This window comes from Canis lupus, chromosome 24 (assembly GCF_011100685.1).
Source record: "Canis lupus familiaris isolate Mischka breed German Shepherd chromosome 24, alternate assembly UU_Cfam_GSD_1.0, whole genome shotgun sequence".
Taxonomy (NCBI): domain Eukaryota; kingdom Metazoa; phylum Chordata; class Mammalia; order Carnivora; family Canidae; genus Canis; species Canis lupus.
Genome location: NC_049245.1, coordinates 3,585,806 through 3,604,581, shown reverse-complemented (window position 1 = coordinate 3,604,581; position 18,776 = coordinate 3,585,806). Strand labels below are relative to the sequence as shown.

General features: G+C 40.1%; 1 protein-coding gene across 11 annotated transcripts in view; it reads left to right on the top strand.

The window, feature by feature from the left end:
* The window catches only part of CFAP61 (cilia and flagella associated protein 61), a 275,980-nt gene that overhangs the window by 75,266 nt on the left and 181,938 nt on the right, over positions 1-18,776 (top strand). For all 11 annotated transcript variants that reach the window (XM_038571435.1, XM_038571437.1, XM_038571436.1 and 8 more), the window contains 5 exons: positions 3,058-3,149; positions 9,477-9,551; positions 13,272-13,450; positions 15,244-15,283; positions 18,160-18,299. In XM_038571435.1, the coding sequence (XP_038427363.1) occupies positions 3,058-3,149; positions 9,477-9,551; positions 13,272-13,450; positions 15,244-15,283; positions 18,160-18,299 (526 nt within the window). The remainder of the gene's footprint in view (positions 1-3,057; positions 3,150-9,476; positions 9,552-13,271; positions 13,451-15,243; positions 15,284-18,159; positions 18,300-18,776) is intronic.

The following is an 18,776-nucleotide window of genomic DNA, read 5'->3' as shown; positions in this document are numbered from 1 at the left end:
TTTTATAAATGTATGGCTTTTTTCTGGATTCTGTTCTGTTCTATTTCTACTTAAATAATCCATGGTTCTTGTAACTATGGCTTTATAACATGTCTTAATATTCATTAGGAAATTTGGCCCACTCTTTGTTCTTATTTCTTAAAATTCTGTTGTTGACTATTTCTTTGTTCTTATTTCTTAAATTTCTGTTGTTGACTATTTCAAAAAACCATTCTTCCATATTTCACTTCACAAAAAAAGTCCCGTTGGGAGTTTTGATCTGTATTTAAAATAAATGTTAAATACCTGATTGTTTACTATTATTAATTCCTAAAACCATCAAAATGTATTAGTTATCTTTCCCTGTGTATTATCACTATCAGATAAAGAGTAGGGCAGCCCAGGTCTTGTGGGACCTAAAGTCTATACAATTTGAGAACCCTCTTTAAAAAAACAAATGTAAAATTATGAATGCAATAGTAGGTGCTATGTCTTGGGAGGGCCCTTATTAGGGGGGATACCTGAAACTCTATAACATTATTAACTTTGAGGTAAACCCACCCATATAAAGCAGTCTCAAGGGCAGCCCAGGTGGCTCAGCAGGTTAGCCCTGCCTTCAGCCCAGGGCGTGATCCTGGAGACCAGGGATCGACTCCCACATCAGGCTCCCTGCATGGAACCTGCTTCTCCCTCTGCCTGTTTCTCTGCCTCTCTGTCTCTCTCTGTGTATCTCATGAATAAATAAATAAAATCTTTAAAAATAAATAAATCAGTTTCAAGAACAGGGAAAGTCTTAGCAAATAGTGCCTCTACTCCCACTAGTTTGTAACTTCTAAGCTACATAAGTGGTGTTAGTAATAAAATAACAATTAAATGTGTAGCCTCAGTCATGTTTTCAGTTGTGTGTTATATAATGCCAGTGCCTTGACTTCTCCCTGGTATAAGCACCTCACGTTTGAGGATCTCAGGACACATTATGAACATTAACTAATTAAACCTCACAAAACCCCAGAGACACAAGAAAGAGAGATACAGCATCACTTTGCCTAGTTCTGAAATGCAGCCACCTCTGGGGATGAGTGTGGCAGCTGCTTACTAATAAACTGCAATAACCCCACGACAGTTTAACCAAGACAATTAGCTGTTGTAATTGGTAATTGTCTCATGAACATTAGACTGTCAAATAGTGAAGTCACCAGCATTATCAGTTCATTTCAAATCTAATCCATTCTTTAAGGTCTCTTACTTACTTTTTTAGTAATTTTGTCCTAGTATATAAAATAAATATATGTACAATGAAGGTCTAGTATTTTTCTTTTAGTTTCTTCTTTTGGGTAGTCCTTCAGATTTAAAACAAAATAGGAAAATAGCTCTTTTAAAAAATAAAATTGAACTTAAGAATAGGGAGATATTTATATCTATATCTACCTATCTATATATTTTATATCTATATTTTTTTTAATTCAAGAAGTTTACTGCTGAGCAAAACAGATCAATGATGGCAGAAGACAGAAGAGCATCTACCTTTAAGTGATATATTGGCTAGACATGGTAATGAGGGAAACTTCTGGTTGCTGGGAATGCTTTAGCTATTTATTTGGGTGGTTGGTACATGGGAATAGATAAATGTTGAAGTTCATGCATTTTTACTGAATACACATTATGTCAACAAAGTAAATTAACATAAAAAGCACATGGCTCTTGTCATCATGAGAATGCCTAAAACCCCATATAGACTTTATGAAAAGTTTTGCAAGGAGCAGGAAATACTCAGGAACTAAGATGTGATCCATGCCTCAAAGCATGTTTCTTCAGAAGAGGGATTCTATGTCCTGTGCTCCTGTTTCCAGACATTTTCTCCCCATGCCAAAAGAACTACCCATTACCCTAGGATGTAATTCTCTCTCATTGTACTTTCAACATTATATACCTCTTTATTTATGCCCTTTATACTTCCCTGGCCATCCAGTTTTTCTCTTAGAATTTCTTTCTGTTTCACTGAGCTATGTCTTTGCCAGAAGACAGGTACAGGGCATGGGTAATCTGGGGATTTGGGATTAAGCGGTATCTGCAGGAGCCATTGCTGTGGCTGGCACTAGAAGAGCATAGTGAGAAATGAAGGAGCCAAGAGGATACGTAGGAGACGTAGGATAGCCTACGTCTGGTCTATCCACAGCATCTGATATGAACGTTCATTAGAAACAAGAAGATGGAGGGTCAGGCTTCTGCTGGCAGTGCAGAGGGGCAGCATCCTAGGGTGGCTGTGAATAAATGTCATAGCTTAGAATCCTCCACCAGAGCAGACACAAGGTGAGCCAGAAGGAAGAGGTGGGAGAGAGGAAGGAGAGGGAAAGGGGAAGTGAAGAGAGAATGACAAAATAGAAGGAGAAAGAGGGAGCAGAGAGACAGGAAGAGAAATAAGAAGACCCAGAAGAAAGACGAGCTGGAAGAAAGACAAGAATTCAGAAGGCAGAGGGGGAAAAGAGCTTTGTAGACAAAAGGAGAAAGGGGTTTTTTACTGTAATTTTTAGTGAAAGTTAAAAACACAAACACTTACCCTGATACTGACTTTCCAGAATATACTTAAACAGTAATGCTTAGCTGCAGTTCTTATTGCTTAGAAAGTAGAGAAGTACAAATAGTTAATTGTGGTCTTTCCCCTGTTTGGTCTTTAAATCATTTCAAAGCCTACAGCCCAGAAAGTTGCTAATCAGTTGTTGGTAAACTTTAAAGGGGGCTCCTATGAAAGGAGCACTGGCTCAGGAGCCTTAGAGGGTGAGGGCTCCCTGAAGGCCAGACCAGGTTCTAGCCCATTGCTGGCAGCATTTTTCCCCCACAGCTTTCTCGGGGTGGGTATCATTTTATCTCCATCACATGCATATGGGCACAAGAAGTCAGAATTGAGGTAGGATGTGAAGACCCTCTGCTTCCCACCTCATGGAACCACTCACTGCACTGCATTTCTTTCAGATGTGCTGCAGGTGAGAAACACGTTAATTACCATGGTGTCTCCAGTGTCCTGTGTCCTGAAGATATTTATCATCTGTTCTCTGTCTTTATGCCATTCTTTCCTCAAAGATGCTGAGCTCAGTAGTAGCAACCCCAGTTCCCTGAAAACAGTTGAGGAGCCACAGGAACCTCTCTCTCCAGAGGCCATGGAAATCATTCAGGTAACAGACTTCATTTACCCCTGCCTGGGCCCTGGGGGGGCGGGGGAGGGGGCTCTACTTGTGTTGTGCAGTCAGAGGCATGCCTGGTGCTGGTTAATCACTGAGTTCTGATGCCTGATGTGGAGAAGGCCTCACTAGCACTAAGACTAGGGGACAGCAGGCCGGGAGAAAACTCAGGTGTGTGTAGGTGTAATAGACAAATCAGAGCCTCCCCACCAGCTTCAAGAATACAGGTCAGAATGGAGTTTCATCCCTTCTCTTCCTTCCTTAAAACCCATTCCCTGATTTTAGGAGGTCAAGGGAAATAAAGCTGCTCATTTAAAGCCAGGTAGAAAATTCAGACATACCAATGAGACTTACACACTCGCATGAGGCCCTGTTTTTCTTCCTGCCTGATCGGGCTTTGGAAGCTATAGAAATGCCTTCCATAGCTTCTTGGAGAATTGCTGGCCCCACTTGTCTTTGCCTGTCCTCATCAGAAGCCCCCCCCACCTACACCCTCCTGCTACCAGAGTTCCACATGAGCTGCTGCTGCCCTAACCTGAAGAAAGGGGAAACCCACACCAAAGTAGGCCACAGTCATATAATAGATTACTTAGGATTTGGTGGACAAGCTAGCAGATCCAGCTCATTGCTCCAGCTCTGCCGACTTCTGACCACTGTTGGGTTCATGGTAACATAAATGCCCAAATATACTGGGTTCTGGGTCCTTACAGATTCCTGCAGGACCTCAGAGTATGTCTCTTGTGTCTTCTGGAACAAGGCCTCACCTAGGGCGTGGGGCAGGAAAATATGCTCACTTCTAGGCTAATGTTGGCCTGGTCCTACATCAGCACTGTGTGTGGCCAGAAACACAAGATGTTTTCCTACACCATTCCTTCAGCCTCTGGTCTGTCTGACTTTTCCATCCAACTAGGTTCAGAACCCCTCCCTTGAGCCTAGGTTGGGGGGGCAGGTGGTGCCTTCACTTCTGGACTCCAGCCTCTATCTTTTTACCCCTTTGTTTTCAACATTGGACAAAACAGAGTTCCTCTTTGCCATCCACTCATGCAAATGAAATCTTGGGAAAAGGAGGATGGAGGGAGGACCTTTGTCTTAGCACTAGGCCACCTGATTTCCAGATTGTTCTCCCAGATTTTCACATTGTCCCTATAGAAAATGCATTCTTATGCCCCAAGAGGACCCAACCTGTAACTGGTTGGCTATGATATTTCAAGTGCTGATTTATTCTCTCCGTGGAAGTTGGGCACACACAATGGCTAAGCATTCTTTTGTATCTGAGGGCACTCGAGACCAAAACACAACTCCAGTCTTCAAGAGATAGTGACTTGATAGAGAAGAGGAAAGCCCTAATTCAGTATTTGGAAAGGAGGAGGGGAAATATCCCAGAGGAGGGGACTTTTTAAAGAAGGTTGTATGACATGGATTAGGTTAAGGTAGATGAAGCTGATGAATAGAATTAATAAACAAGAAATACTTAGTGCTAAGGGCTTCTGCTTTTGGCAAAGATGGAGTAACAGAGACTAGATGTATTCTCCTGCCTAAAAAAACAAAAAGTGGCCAAAATATATGAGAGAACAATTTTTAAGACACTGCTTATCAGGTTACCAAAGAAATATATGCCCAAGAGATAGGGAAACAAGCCAGGTAACTCCTCTGATTCTCCTGGCCTCCAGCCTTAAGAAAGTTTCAGGCCACAGCACAGGGCAGGAGAGCTCAGTGGGAACCCTGTGGACTCTCTAAGTTGAGGAGGCAGGTCTGGAAGTCCATGGAGACTAAGGCTGATAAAGTTTGCAGGACAGAGTACTAGAGAGGAGAGAACTGCACAGAGAGGGATGTTAGGGATCTCGAGGAAATAGTGAAGATCAGGCTGAGGAAAGAACTTCCCAAAAGGATTTGAGTTCATAGTGCCCAGTACTCATCCAAAGCTGGAGCTAATGCCTGCTTCCATAAGCCAGACTGGAGAATCTTATGACTCACAAAGCACTGGAAGAGCACAGAAGAGCCTTGCATCAATAGTGGGGAATAATTAACTCTAGAGAGAACATGGCACCAGTAATGTCTAACGTATCTTTAGTGCAAGAACCAAAAGGATCAAACTGCTCCAGTGACTGAGTCCCAGAATAGAGTTCAATAATGTGTGTAGGAGTACAAAATTAACTAGCACCCAGCTAGGTTAAATGACAATGTTTGGAATCCAAGAAGATATTACAGGCACTCAAAAAACTGAGATTGTATGATGTGTAAAGTGGAGATAACCAATTGAAACCAACCTAGATCTGAAGCAGATGTTAGAACTAGTGGGCAAAAACATTAACAACAGTTATTATAACTATGTAAGCCCAAAGTTCAAAGAAAGACATGGAAGATATAAAAACACCCCAAATAAAATCTCTAGACATAAAAACTACAATTCATGAGATGAAAAAATACACAGAGGGATCAACCATAGATTAAACATGGAAGAAAAAAAGGGTTAGTAAACTTGAAATGAGAATTAAAAAATTAAATTAAAAATTAAAAACATGATCATTGTATCAGTGAGCTGTGGGATAATGTCAAGTAGCTAATATGTGTGGAGTACATGAAGAAGAGGGAGAGGTTGGAATGGAAAAAATATTTGAAGAAATGATGATTAAACAAATTCTAGATTTAATGAAAACAGTAAACCCACAGACACAAGCTCAATAAATAGCAAGCACAAGAAACACAAAGACACCTGTACCAAAGCCCATCATAATCAAATAGTGGAAAACCATTGATAAAGAGAAAATCTTAAAAGCAGCCAGAAGGGAAAAGGCAACCTGGGAACAGAGGAACAAGGATAATGGTTGTAGCAGATTTCTTGTTGGCACAGGCACAGTGCAGTCCCATCTTTAAATAACTGGCATAAAATAAACTGTCAACCTAGAATTTTATACCCAGTGAGTGTCTTTCAAAAATGAGTAAAATTTTCATCTACATACAAAAGGTAGGTAAATTCATTGCCAGTAGATGCATACTACAAGAAATGTTGAAGTTGGGGATCCCTGGGTGGCTTGGCAGTTTAGTGCCTGCCTTCTGCCCAGGGTGTGATCCTGGAATCCTGGGATCAAGTCCCATGTTGGGCTCCCTGCATGGAGCCTGCTTCTCCCTCTGTCTACATCTCTGCCTCTCTCTCGCTCTCTCTCGCTCTCTCTGTCCCTCATGAATAAATAAACAAAATCTTAAAAAAAAAAAAAAAAGTTGAAGTCCTTCAGGCAGAAGAGAAATGATACCAGATGAAACTCAGGATCTACACAGAGGAATGAGGAACACTGGAAATGGTAATGATGGGTAAATGTGTAAATTGTGCTCTAATTATATCCCTTTAAAAGGTAATTCATTGTTTAAGTAAAATAAAAACAACATAGTGCAGGGCTTGTAGCAAATGTAAAAATGAAATGAATGGCAAGAATAGTATAAAAACCAGGAGGGGAGAAATATAAATATACTACTTGAAGGCTCTTCTACTATACCTGAAGTGGTGTAATATTACCTAAAAGACAGATGTGGTAAGTTAAAGATGTATATCATAAACTGTAAAAAATATTGAAGTTACAAATCAAATTCAGAGAGTTATACTTAATAAGCCTACAGAAGAGAGAAAGTTGAATCATAAAAATATACAAGTAGGGCACCTGGTTGGCTCAGTTGGTAAAGCATGTGACTCTTGATCTTGGGGTTGTGAGTTCAGGCCTGGTGTTGGGTGTAGAGATTATTAAAATAAATCTTTTTAAAAATATATACACTAGTCCAAAAGAAGGCAAAAATATGGAAAAAAAATAAAGAGCAGAGGGACAAATATAAAACAAATAGGGTGTCAGACTTAAATCTAACCATATTGAGAATCACATTAAATGTAATATACGTTGAATATCCCAATCAAAGATTATGTAAGGCCAAAATAGGTTGGATGAAAAACAAGACTCAGTTATATTTAGACCATAAGAATGCACTTACTGAATTCAGACACTTAACCAACTGAGCCACCCAGAGATCCCAAATATGCCCTTTAAATGCAAAGATACAATAGGTTCAAATTTGAAGGATACAAAAAGATACAGCATGTTAACACTAATCAAAAGAAAGCTGGAGTAGCTTTCTTCATTGCATTCAAAGCAGATTTCAGAAGAGGGAATATTACCAGAAATAACAAAGATCATGAGAACATAACAATCCTAAATATTTATGTGTCTAATAGAATTTCAAAACACAGGAAGCAAAAACGGATAGAACTGCAAATACAAACAAATGAATAAATGACTGTATTTGGAGATTTCAATATCCCTCTCTTAATAATGGAAAAAGTAGGATATCAGTAGGAATATAGATTTCTAAGAATATTATCACAACTTTGACCTAGTTGACACTTAACACTCTACCCACAAAATGACAGAATACATATTCTTGTCCTGTGCACACAGAACATTTACCAAGGTAGACCATATTCTGGACCACAAAATAAATCTCAATGAATTTAAAAGGATTTAAGTCATCTAAAGTATGTCTTCTCACAATAAAAGAGATTACAAGAAGCTAAAACTCCAGGTTAATAGCTCTTATGAACATTAATGGAAAAGTCCTAATAAAAAATTTAGTAATTGGAATCAATATATAAAAAGAATAGTACATCATGACCAAGTAGGGTTTATTCTGGGAATGCAAGATTGGTTTAACATAAAAAAATCAATCAAGCATGCCTGGGTGGCTCAGTCAGCTAAGTGTGATAACTCTTGATCTCAGCTCAGATCTTGATCTCAGGGTCATGAGTTTAAGCCTCTCATTGGGCTCCAAGCTGGGCATGGAACCTACTTAAAAAAAAAAAAAAAAAAAGTCAAGGGATATAATTCACCATATTAACAAGCTAAAAAAGATTAGCTATATGTTTCTCTGAAAAATGCAAGGAAGGCATTTGAAAATTCAACATTCACTCCTTGTTAAAACTCTCAGAAAATTAGGAATCAGAAGGAACTTCTTCAATTTGATAGAGGCCATTTGTGAATACCCAATAGCTAACATCATACTTAATGGTAGAAGACTGAAAGCTTTTCCACCATGGTCAGGAACAATGCAAGAATGTCTGCTCTCACCTCTTCTATTTAAAATTATCCTAGAAGTTCAAGCCTGTGGAAAAAGATAACAGAAATAAAAGGCATCCAAATTGGAAAGGAAGAATTAAAACTGTCCTTTATTTGCAGATAACATACTTATCTAGAATCTACAAAACAGCTACTAGAACTAATAAATAATTTAGCAAGTTGCTAATATATACAAAATTAATATGTGAAGTTCAATTTTATTTCTGTGTAATAACAATTAACAATCACAACTGGAAATAAATACCATTTTCAATAGTACAAATATACAAAATACTAAGAGATAAATCTGACAAAAGATTTTCAATACTTGTACACTGAAAACCACAAAACATTTCTGAGAGAAATGAAATGAGATCTAAATAAATGGAGAGATACCTCCTGTTCCTGGTTTTGAACATTTGATATTGTCAATGGGTCAGTTCTTCCCAAACTGACCAATGCATTTCCAGTCAAAATTTCAGGGAATTTTGACTGGAAATTGAAAAAATTGATTCCAAATTCATATGGAAAGGACCTAGAATAGCCAAAACAACTTTGGAACAGAACAGTTGTTGGACTAATACTACTGATTTCAAGGTTTACTGTATAGTTGTCGTTAAGCCCCTGTGATAATGATGCCAAGGGCAACAGATAGATTAATGGAACAGAATAGAAGATCCAGAAATAGACTCAGCCTATAATCTATAGTGACAAAAAGCCAATAATCATTTGTGTGTGGTTGATCGAGTGGTATAGGGTGAAGAGAGAGAGGCACCAAGAAACACAGAAGCTTTGGGGAGTGATGTATGTGTTCATTATTTTTATGATGGTGATATTTTCATGGGTGCATACCTAGGTTAAAAGTTTTCGAAAAGTATACTTGGAATATATGCAGTTTACTGTCAATTATACTGCAATAAAGCAGTTGGAAAAAACTTAGTGCAGCTTTAAGTTACACAGAAGAATAAGAATAATAAAGGAATAACTGACATTTACAGAGAATGAGGAATTGTTACCATATTAACAAGCTAAAAAAGATTAGCTATATGTTTCTCTGAAACATATTTTATCTGTTCTTATTTTATCCTCATAACAACCTTGCTGCTCTTAGTCCTTTTTACAGATGAGGCCACTGGGACTCCATGACTTTCCCAAGTCATTAAGCCACAGAACCAGGATCTAAATCACTGCAGATGTTGATTAAATGTCTTGCCTTTGTCATTTGCAGGGGAGAATTACAGATGAAGCCCCAGTTGACGATCTTTTCTCAGCAGTCCAAAGCGGAAACAGTAGTGAAATGGAGGTAGGGCTTATGTGCTGCCCGGTTGGCCCCAAGAGGTTCTCTACTGTATGCTGAATGTTGGTGTGCTTGGTCCTCCTCCAGGCCTCCCCTGCCTCTTTCTCTTAGTTTACAACTGCTGCCTTCTTTAGCACCTACTCCACAAAGCCTCCCTCAATGAAATCTTCCTCCACTGAGAAATCCTTTATTCTGTATCCCTTGTACAGCTTGGTCCTAGAGGTTATATTTTCTACAGGAATTCTTTGCAGCGACTTCAGTAAATAGTTTTTCCTCCACTTCCCATTGTCCAGCAAGAAAACACTTTGTAGGGGCAAGAGATCTGTAAGAGTCTCCTCTAACTGTGTGTGTCATTGGCACACATATATGCTCTCCTGTACACCTGTATGTATTATTCATTCATATGTGAATGTCAGGTTCCAGTAACTGCTCCCTCCTGTTACAGATTCAGGGGTGGTAGCATCTTCCTTTATTGGTTTCCCTTCTTTAACCTTCTCCCACTTTTACGTGTGGTCCTTTGTCAAACCTCCTTTGTCTGCTCTATTAGAATGCACCCTCTGTTTCCTGCTAGAAACCTAAGGATTCAGGTAGTTTGGCAGGGTTCTGTGGACCCTGCTTGGGATTTTGATTTTTTCCTAAGGAGCAGAGGAAGGCTTTGAAAATTTAAAGTGGGAGATTCACATGATCAGACTCTCATTTCCCAGTGGTGAGCACAGTTCTGAGCTTTTAGTGGATTCCCCAGCACCTCTTACAGATTTGGGATTCAACCTGAGAAGTCTGGAGAGCCCTTGAAGGAACAGGAGGCTGAGTCATCTCCATAGAGGTCCTGGGACACATTAACTGAACACTAATCCCAGACATCAGAATTCTGGGAGAGGGCCAGATTTTGGTACCTTTTCCTTCTCCAGATTCTGAACAATTAGGAAGTCTTCACAAAAGTCAGCTAAGGATAAAGGTGCCACTTTATTTTGGCTAAAGCTGAACTGGAGAACAAAGCATGGACCTGTAACAAGTGGATTTCCTATTTCCCCTACTGAATTCAGTGTACACACCTGGCTGGAGGCAGACTTCACCCTTGAAGCAGGATCTGCCCTCCTGGGCAAAGTGTGTGGAGGACAGGAGAGATCATACAATCAGGAGCAGGATGTGCAGCTAGGAAGAGAGTGCATCGGGCAGGCATGGGTCCATTTTCTGAATCTCACTTTAGCATATGCCTTGGAGCCCCACCCATATCATTCTGGCACTGTTCATTGCTCAGCTCCTAAGGTCGATGACTTCAGGTGCCTGGGTTTTCTCTGATGCTGTGCCTGTAGGCAGGTCAGAATATTTGGAGACCAGCCATCAGAAAATGACTGAAGGGAGTTGGAGAATCACTACCCTAGTTTCTTTGCCTCTTAGGTGGGACGGCTCTGAAATGTATTCTTCAGAGTGTCCCAGGGATCTTTGGGACTGAGTGGGACACTCTGCATTAGCGTCTTTCCTTCCTTGCCTCCCTTTCCCACTCACCTTGCAGAATTTCCTGGCATCTCTCCCCAAATGAACTTAGCTCAGAGTTTGCCTCTGAGAACACCCACACCAGGGCACTACCACGTCAGGCTCCAGGGAGGAGAGAAAGGCATGGAGCAGAGGGCAAGCCAGGCTCTATTTCTAATAGGTAGCTAGCTATTCCTATAGGGCCCCAAAGCAGAATGTGGATGTGGAGGAGGGGACAGGATGGTCCCTGCTTCATTAGACATACTGGAACCCCAGAGGGCATGTGGGTCAACAAGGTGGATTTGATGTCCTATGTTTATCTCCTCTCCTTTATGGAAAAAAAATCATGGAAATGACAATAAAGCAATAAGAAGGGCACAAATCCACAAAGAAAACAAGACTAGGAGAGGAGATATTAGAAAGTGAGCCCTTTCAAAATGTTGAGAATGAAGAAAATCGATGGAAGAGTTTACACTGGCTTAGCACAGTGGAGAAAGGAGAAAGTCCAGTAGTACTGTGAGGGAAGGGACTAGCAGAAAGCAGTGCCCTCTCTCCCTGTGTCCACAAAAGGCCTAGAGCCTGGGGCTTCCGGAAGGCAGGGTGAGGATGGGGCTGAAATGAGGGATCTGACAGTCTGCTATGTAGTGTTGGGGACACTAGAGTCCCTGCAGAAAGCACCTGGCTCCTCTACTGCTCTCAAGTGAAATAACCAGATGGTTGTTCTCTTTATCAATGGAACAGAAGCAGCTCCACATTCAGGTTCAGCCTGCACTGTGTGAGGCTGTGTAAAAGGGAAAGCAGAATACACAAAAGTAAGTGGAACTCTCCGTTTCAAATGGAGAAACCCCTATCCTCTCCTCCCACCATGTTCTCCAAATGCCAGAAGCCAGGTCTTTGTATTAATTTTTTTTATCACTATGGTAACAAATTACCATAAAACTAGTGGCTAAAACAACAGGAATTTATCATTATACAGCTCTGGGGGTGAGAAACCCCTAGCTGCACCGATGCTAAGATCCAGGTGCAGGTAGGACTCTGTTCATTCTGGAGGCTCAAAGGGAGAATCCATCCCTTTGCCTCTGCCAGCTTCTGGAAGCCACTTGTATTCCTTGGCATGTGATACCTCCTCCATCTTCAAAGCTGGTAACATAGTATCTTCCAGTCCTTGACCTTCCTGCCTCTTTTTTACAAGGACCCTTCTGATTATATTGAGCCTGCCTAGATAATCCAAGATAATCTCCTTCTCTTACAGTCTTCACTTAATGACCTCTGCAAAGTCCCTGTTGCTCTGTAAAATTCACAGGTTCTGGGGACTGGGCCATGTACATTTGAGGGGCCACTGTTGTGCCTATCACAGTCTCCAAGAGCTATAGCACATATTCAGAAACGTGAGAGTAAATACCAAAGAAATGAGAAAGTTGAAAGGGCTAGCCCATGGGAAGAGGAATTGGAGGGACAGGGGACTCCAGATTTTCTTTTTAAGGTTTTAGTGCTGATAGTATTTTAGTGTTTGATTAAATGTTTGGATTTAATGTTTGGATTAAAAGAACTCTGAGATGAGCGGCCAGGGTGGCTCAGCGGTTTAGCGCCACCTTCAGCCCGGGGCCTTATCCTGAAGACTCTGGCTGAATTTTTCTATGTCCTAGATCGAGTCCCACATCAGGCTCCCTGCATGGAGCCTGCTTCTCCCTCTGCTTGTGTCTCTGTCTCTCGTGAATAAATAAATAAAATCTTAAAAAAAATAATAAAAGAAAAGGATCTCAGAATGAATCCTTTTCCTGTACTGAGCTAGAACACCTTCTCAGATGCCCCTAAAAGGTCTCGCCAATTGGACCTCCCTGGGCTCCACCTCATCACCAACTGCCCAAATAGTTCCAAGATCCAAAAATTTTTATAGCCCAAAATCACAGTGAAAACACTGGGAGACAGAGGTGTTCTGCCTATGGAATTGCTATGTGCATAATACAACCATACTCTAACTTGTACGGAGTGTTGCAGTTGAAATATGGATCCTATATGAAAGACCAACAAAACCATTTGTTTTCTGACCTTCATGTGAGGACTTCTTTCAATCCCTTTATAAATTTTGAATATTTCATTAAAAGGCCTGGCTCAGGATTATTTGTTTCAGGTGAGACTATAACATCTGTCCTAGGGAGACCATATAATGTAGAGATGATACAACCACTAGCCCATTAAATTGCAGAAGATGAATAGGATTTTCACTTGGATCCTCCTGTCTCCTTGCTCTAGGACATAGAAAAATTCAGCCAGCAGTCCACTGTGGGCGACACAGACTGCGATGGCAGCTATTCGAGCTTGGCATCCATGTTGCTGCCCAAGGAGACCAGCTACTTCCGCCCCACCTATAAGGGAGCCTCAGCTGCTTTTTGTATTCAGCTCTTTTGTATCGAGGAGAAATATGAAGCAAGGCAAGTACTGATCCCAGGTACCATGGCAGGAAGACTTTTCTTACAGCAGTGGCAGCCTAACATTTTAATCTTGGGGAGCCCATGGTTTCCAAACCAGGCCTTGCATTTTAATCTCCTGGGTTTGTTTGTTTGTTTGTTTGTTTGTTTTTTTCTTTAAAGTAGAGATTTCTGAGACCCAGTCCCAGAGGGTCTCAGAATAATATAATTTGGGCAAGGGCTGCAGAACCGGACTGCCCATATTTTGACTCACCTGTGTAACAGTTGGGGATTTGGGAAATCATCACTTTTGTAACCACATGCTGCTCTCCATTCTCTAAAGTTTGCATTTTGGGGGGAGGATGTGGAGTTAAGTGGTTGCTTGTCTGGAGTCTTTTAGTTGCAGGTATCAGATGATCCAACTGAAATGGCTTTTAAAAAACGGAATAATCACTTCATAGAACAAAGGATAAGTGCACTGATGGGATTGATTTTCAATGTGGCTTGATTCAAGATAATCCCATCAAGTTCCAGGTTTCTCTCTCTACCTCCTAACCTCTGGTTCCTTGCTGCTGGCCCCATTCTCAGAGGAGTATACTTTATGAGGGCCGAAAAAATAGATAGTGAGCTCGGGCTGTGTACCAGAAGCTAGTGAGGACTTCTTTATGGTTTGAGGCTGGCTTTCTAGCTAAAGCTCCATCAGACCTGATAAGACTGTGTGCTCATTCCTGAGCTGATAGATGGGGCCAGGCCAGGCCATGGTGATAGCTTAGTCCTTTGTCTCATGCTCCCCTCCAGATTTGGGGCTGAAACCTTACCCAAAAGTAATCTGAGAGGGGGTTAGTGGGACTGAACAACAATCTGTGGCAACTGCTAGAAGAAGGAGGCATGGAGCCAGACAAAGCCTGGGTGCCCACCAGACCACTCAATCTCCCCATTTCCTATCTCCGTGTGTTCAGTGCATACTCCCATCTATAGTCTGGAAGTGGACCTTTGACCTCGATGCCTAGATTCGCATCTCCTTTAGAATTCCCACCTACTCCACCATTTTATTCACAAGATAATCTGGAAAAGGATAAAACTGCCCCATTTTGATAGACCAGGGTTCTGGAGTATATTTTAGATGACCAAGAGTGCTCCCGGACATTTCTTTCTTAGAAAATGTATTTAAACATATTCCCAGTCTTCCAATCTCACTTAGAATTATGTTTTATTTGTACTCTTCTCCTCTTAAGTTTTCAATTTCTTTGGAAATCCTGGAAGTTGAAAAGGGAAATCTTTATTTTACTTATATTACAGACATCTAAAAAGCCTATAAGCCCTCCTAGATTTCTTGTGTGTATTTATTTTTCCCTGTGCATTCAGATATGATTGTGCTTAGAGTATGACTTTTGAATTTTCAGACAGAAATTCGATGATCCGTTATGGTTTGCCTGTGACTATACATCCACAGCTGGCCAGAAGATCTCATGCATGAAAAAGATAAAAAGATCAGAGCTGCTTATAATATACCCATATCTCCCCAAAAAGCTCTAACAAAAGGGAGTGTCACAATGTGTCATAATGAGTATCTTGCTCTTTGAATATACAAATTATTAATTGCTATAATAATGTCTTTAGTTATAGAAAAATACTTCATTACTGAAATATGAAGCTTATGACTTTCTGCTACTTGATTAATGTTCAGCTAAACATAAATTCCAACTAGTGGTTGGCTGTCACTACCTGACAGGAAGAAAACCATCAATCTCCTTAAATATAGATTGATGCCCTTTTTGCTTGCACGTCAGTGACAATGCTTACTGTCTTGTTTACAGGTCACTGGACTTTATGAATTTTGTCTTCAGTCTTTTTCCTGTAAGTACATGCTGAATTTTGAGTAACATAATTGGTTTTGTGAGCTAAAAAAGTTACAGAAAAGTAAAATGCCATATTCACTCTCCAAACATGTATATTGTTATGAATGTTGAGGTTTTAATTGCTTCTGTGTTCTGAAAAATAAGGTTGAGTGACATACTGTGAACTCTTAAAAATATTGTCATTGCTGTTTTAATAGTTCCCTTTCAATGTATAATTTCTTTTAAGGATAGCCTTAACAGTTTTTTTAGTAGAATCAAATCACTAATAGAATGCTGGTAGTACATGAAAATGTCAGAAATGACACAAAAGTGGATTAGACTGCTATCTGACTTTATAGCTTACATTGGCTCAAAGAATTCTGAAACCATTATATTGCTTTTCTGATAGTAGGAAAGTAGGAATTTGTGGCTGACTTTCTGGTTGGCATTGCCCAACACAATCCCTGATGTGTAGGAGGCACTCAACCTACTACAATATGTTTGGTGAATGGGCCCCAGGCAAACAGACCAGTGCAAACAACATCCTCCATTCCTGTCCTCTTCCTCTATTTTTGTTTCATTGTTGTAAAGGGATGGAGATTCTAATCAATTTCTTATCACTTTCCTGGAGGGAAGAAAAGTGGGGAAGGAAGACAACTGAGGAACACATGGATTTTTATAAAGACTTTTTTCCATGCCTCGCCTAAGTCAGTGACTAGACTTCTTCAGTTGGTTAATTCAAGCAAAATATCTATCGTCTTATTTTTCCTGATCCTCTTTCTACTGAGGCAAAAAACAAATATGGTCTAATTATGTTTCCTGAAGCCTATGTGATCATAGGTTGTATTTCCTCATTTTGTTAATATAATGAAGACTTGAAATAATGTTCTCCATTGTAATTTTTTGGGATTAATTTTAAGGCATTTTTAAGCTCATAAAGCAATGTAGATTACCCTAAGGTAGGATTTACAAAGCCAGTTCCCTCAGAGATGCACCAAAGTAATTTCCCTACATTTAAATTCATTCCTATTTTGAAGTCCATGTAAAGGCAGATCTTCAGCATGACAAAAACAGTGCTGGCTTTGAAAAGGTAAAAGACATACTTTTACAGTTGAATTCTATTTTATTTCAGGATCTAAGGAGAGAGGAACAAAATATCTTTATTATTCATCCTTAAATCCTTCAAATCTGAGTCAAAGCAATTCATTTTGGTCTCCTCCTCCCAGAGGAAACCAAACCATTGTATTGCTTTTTTGATAGTAGGAAAGTAGGAATTTGTGGCTGATTATCTGGTTGCCATTGCCCAACACAATCCCTGATGTGTAGGCGGCATTCAACCTACTACAATATGTTTGGTTTGCCCCAGGCAAACAGACCAGTGCAAACAACATCCTCCATTCCTGTCCTCTTCCTCTATTTTTGTTTCATTGTTGTAAAGGGATGGAGATTCTAATCAATTTCTTATCACTTTACTGGAGAGAAGAAAAGTGGGGAAGGAAGACAATTGAGGTACCACTGAGACTTGGTACAGATTCCTTGTTTTCAACTTGAATATTTTCAACAACGTGACTTTCAAGTTCCCCAAAAGGAGCTGTGTTATTTTGCTAGAAAGAAGGAAGATAAGGTCAAACAATGATTCACTTCTTTGGTTTGCCCAAATGTCCCCAGGGTTGTGGATTAGCACAAGTGATGCCTTCACAGGGTTCAGGAGGAGGCGAGATCCCAAAGGGACAAATTAGCTCTGGGAGGAGCAGGCGGTTCCTGCAGGCACCTGGCAGGGGGTCAAGTGCAAAGTTTGGAACACAACATCTAGGACAGCACTGTTCCATAGACAACAAATTTAAGCCACATAAGTAATTCTAAATATTCTAGCAGCCACATTAAAAAAAAAAAAGTTTAAAAAAGTGATTTCACAGAGATGAAATCAATTTTAATAATACATTTTATTTAACTGAATATGGCCCAAATTTAATCATTTTAACATGTAATCAGTATGAAAAGTTATCGAGATATTTAACATTCCTTTTCCCAGTGTTTGAAATCTAAAATGTATATTACACCTGTAGCACATTTCAATATAAATGCTACATTTTCATCAAAAATATATGATATGTGTTTAGATTTCGTAAAATTTACAGTTGAATAAGTAGATTCATATACTCAAGTTATTCCAACATACATAGAACTTTTCCAATAACTGAATTGAGTATCAGTTTTTAATTTAAATTTTAAATTAATTAAAATGAAGTAAAATAAAAAACTCAGTTCCCCAGTCACACCAGGCCACATTCCTAAATGCCCAGTATCCAGATGTGGCTGCTGGTTCCCACTTTGGGCAATGCAGATCCCAGGGGTAAGTGGCAATTCTGAGGACATTTGGATCCTCCTTTGCCTACTAACTAAGCACACTTCCCAGGTTAAACACATCCTTAGATCTGTTCACCTAAATGAGATCATGTCATGATAAAATATGGATGTCCATTCACATATAATACAGGATTTTAGAGAAGAAAGGCCTGGAGCACAAGCCTCTCATCCCAGAAGAGGGGACCAAGGCTGGTGCTCTGTCACTTAGCAAGCCTAGAGCCTTGACTATGACACAGTGCTGCCTCATTTCCTTCAGGGTGCAAGCAAATTTGCCAGCACAAAGGACTTTACTTTCAAAAATGACTTCCACAAAAGAGCTATGCCGAATGGGTCCCATTGTTTACAATACTCATTTATTTAGGTTTCAGTCAGACTTGCAGAGATTTTCTCCATATGCTTATAATTCCTCATCCACTTGAATTTCATATGATCACTTTCCAAATTATCAGAAAGTTGAACTTGAATACCCTGTCCTTTACACATTTTACTCCCTATTTTCCGGTGTGCCCTGGTCGCCAATCATGTTAGGACAAGAACTTCTGCATCATTTCTCTGCCACACCTCACCCCTGAGTTTGCCCTCATCCAGAACTTCGTGAAGATTGTGCCCTTCAACAACTGTACTCTGGAGCAGGATCTCTATGTCTTCCATCGGGCTGGATTGCTCAAGTAAGTGGACATACATTTGGCCAAAAGAAAATCCATGAAATTAAAAAAAGAGAGAGAGAATGGAACAAGGAGCTTGCTACCATTTTAACTGAAAGATTTATTTTAAAAATTTTTTTATTGGTGGAGGGCTTGATCCAGTGAGTTTAACCAATACATTTAGGGAAAGAGTCATATTGAGAAGTTGCTTGTCCAGTCAGATATTTTTTGTCAATAAAAGACCATTTGATACCAAAATAGAAAAACTGACCCCCCCCAAAAAAATGGCCACACTGTTTACATATGAAGAAAAACAAACAAAAAACAATGGATATTTAAAGCTCTTAAAATTGTGTGGCCCTGGTGGCTCAGTGGTTTAGTGCCGCCTTCAGCCCAGGGCGTGATCCTGGAGACTGGGGATCGAGTCCCACGTCAGGCTCCCTGCATGGAGCCTGCTTCTTCCTCTGCCTGTGTCTCTGCCTCTCTCTCTCTCTCTCTCTG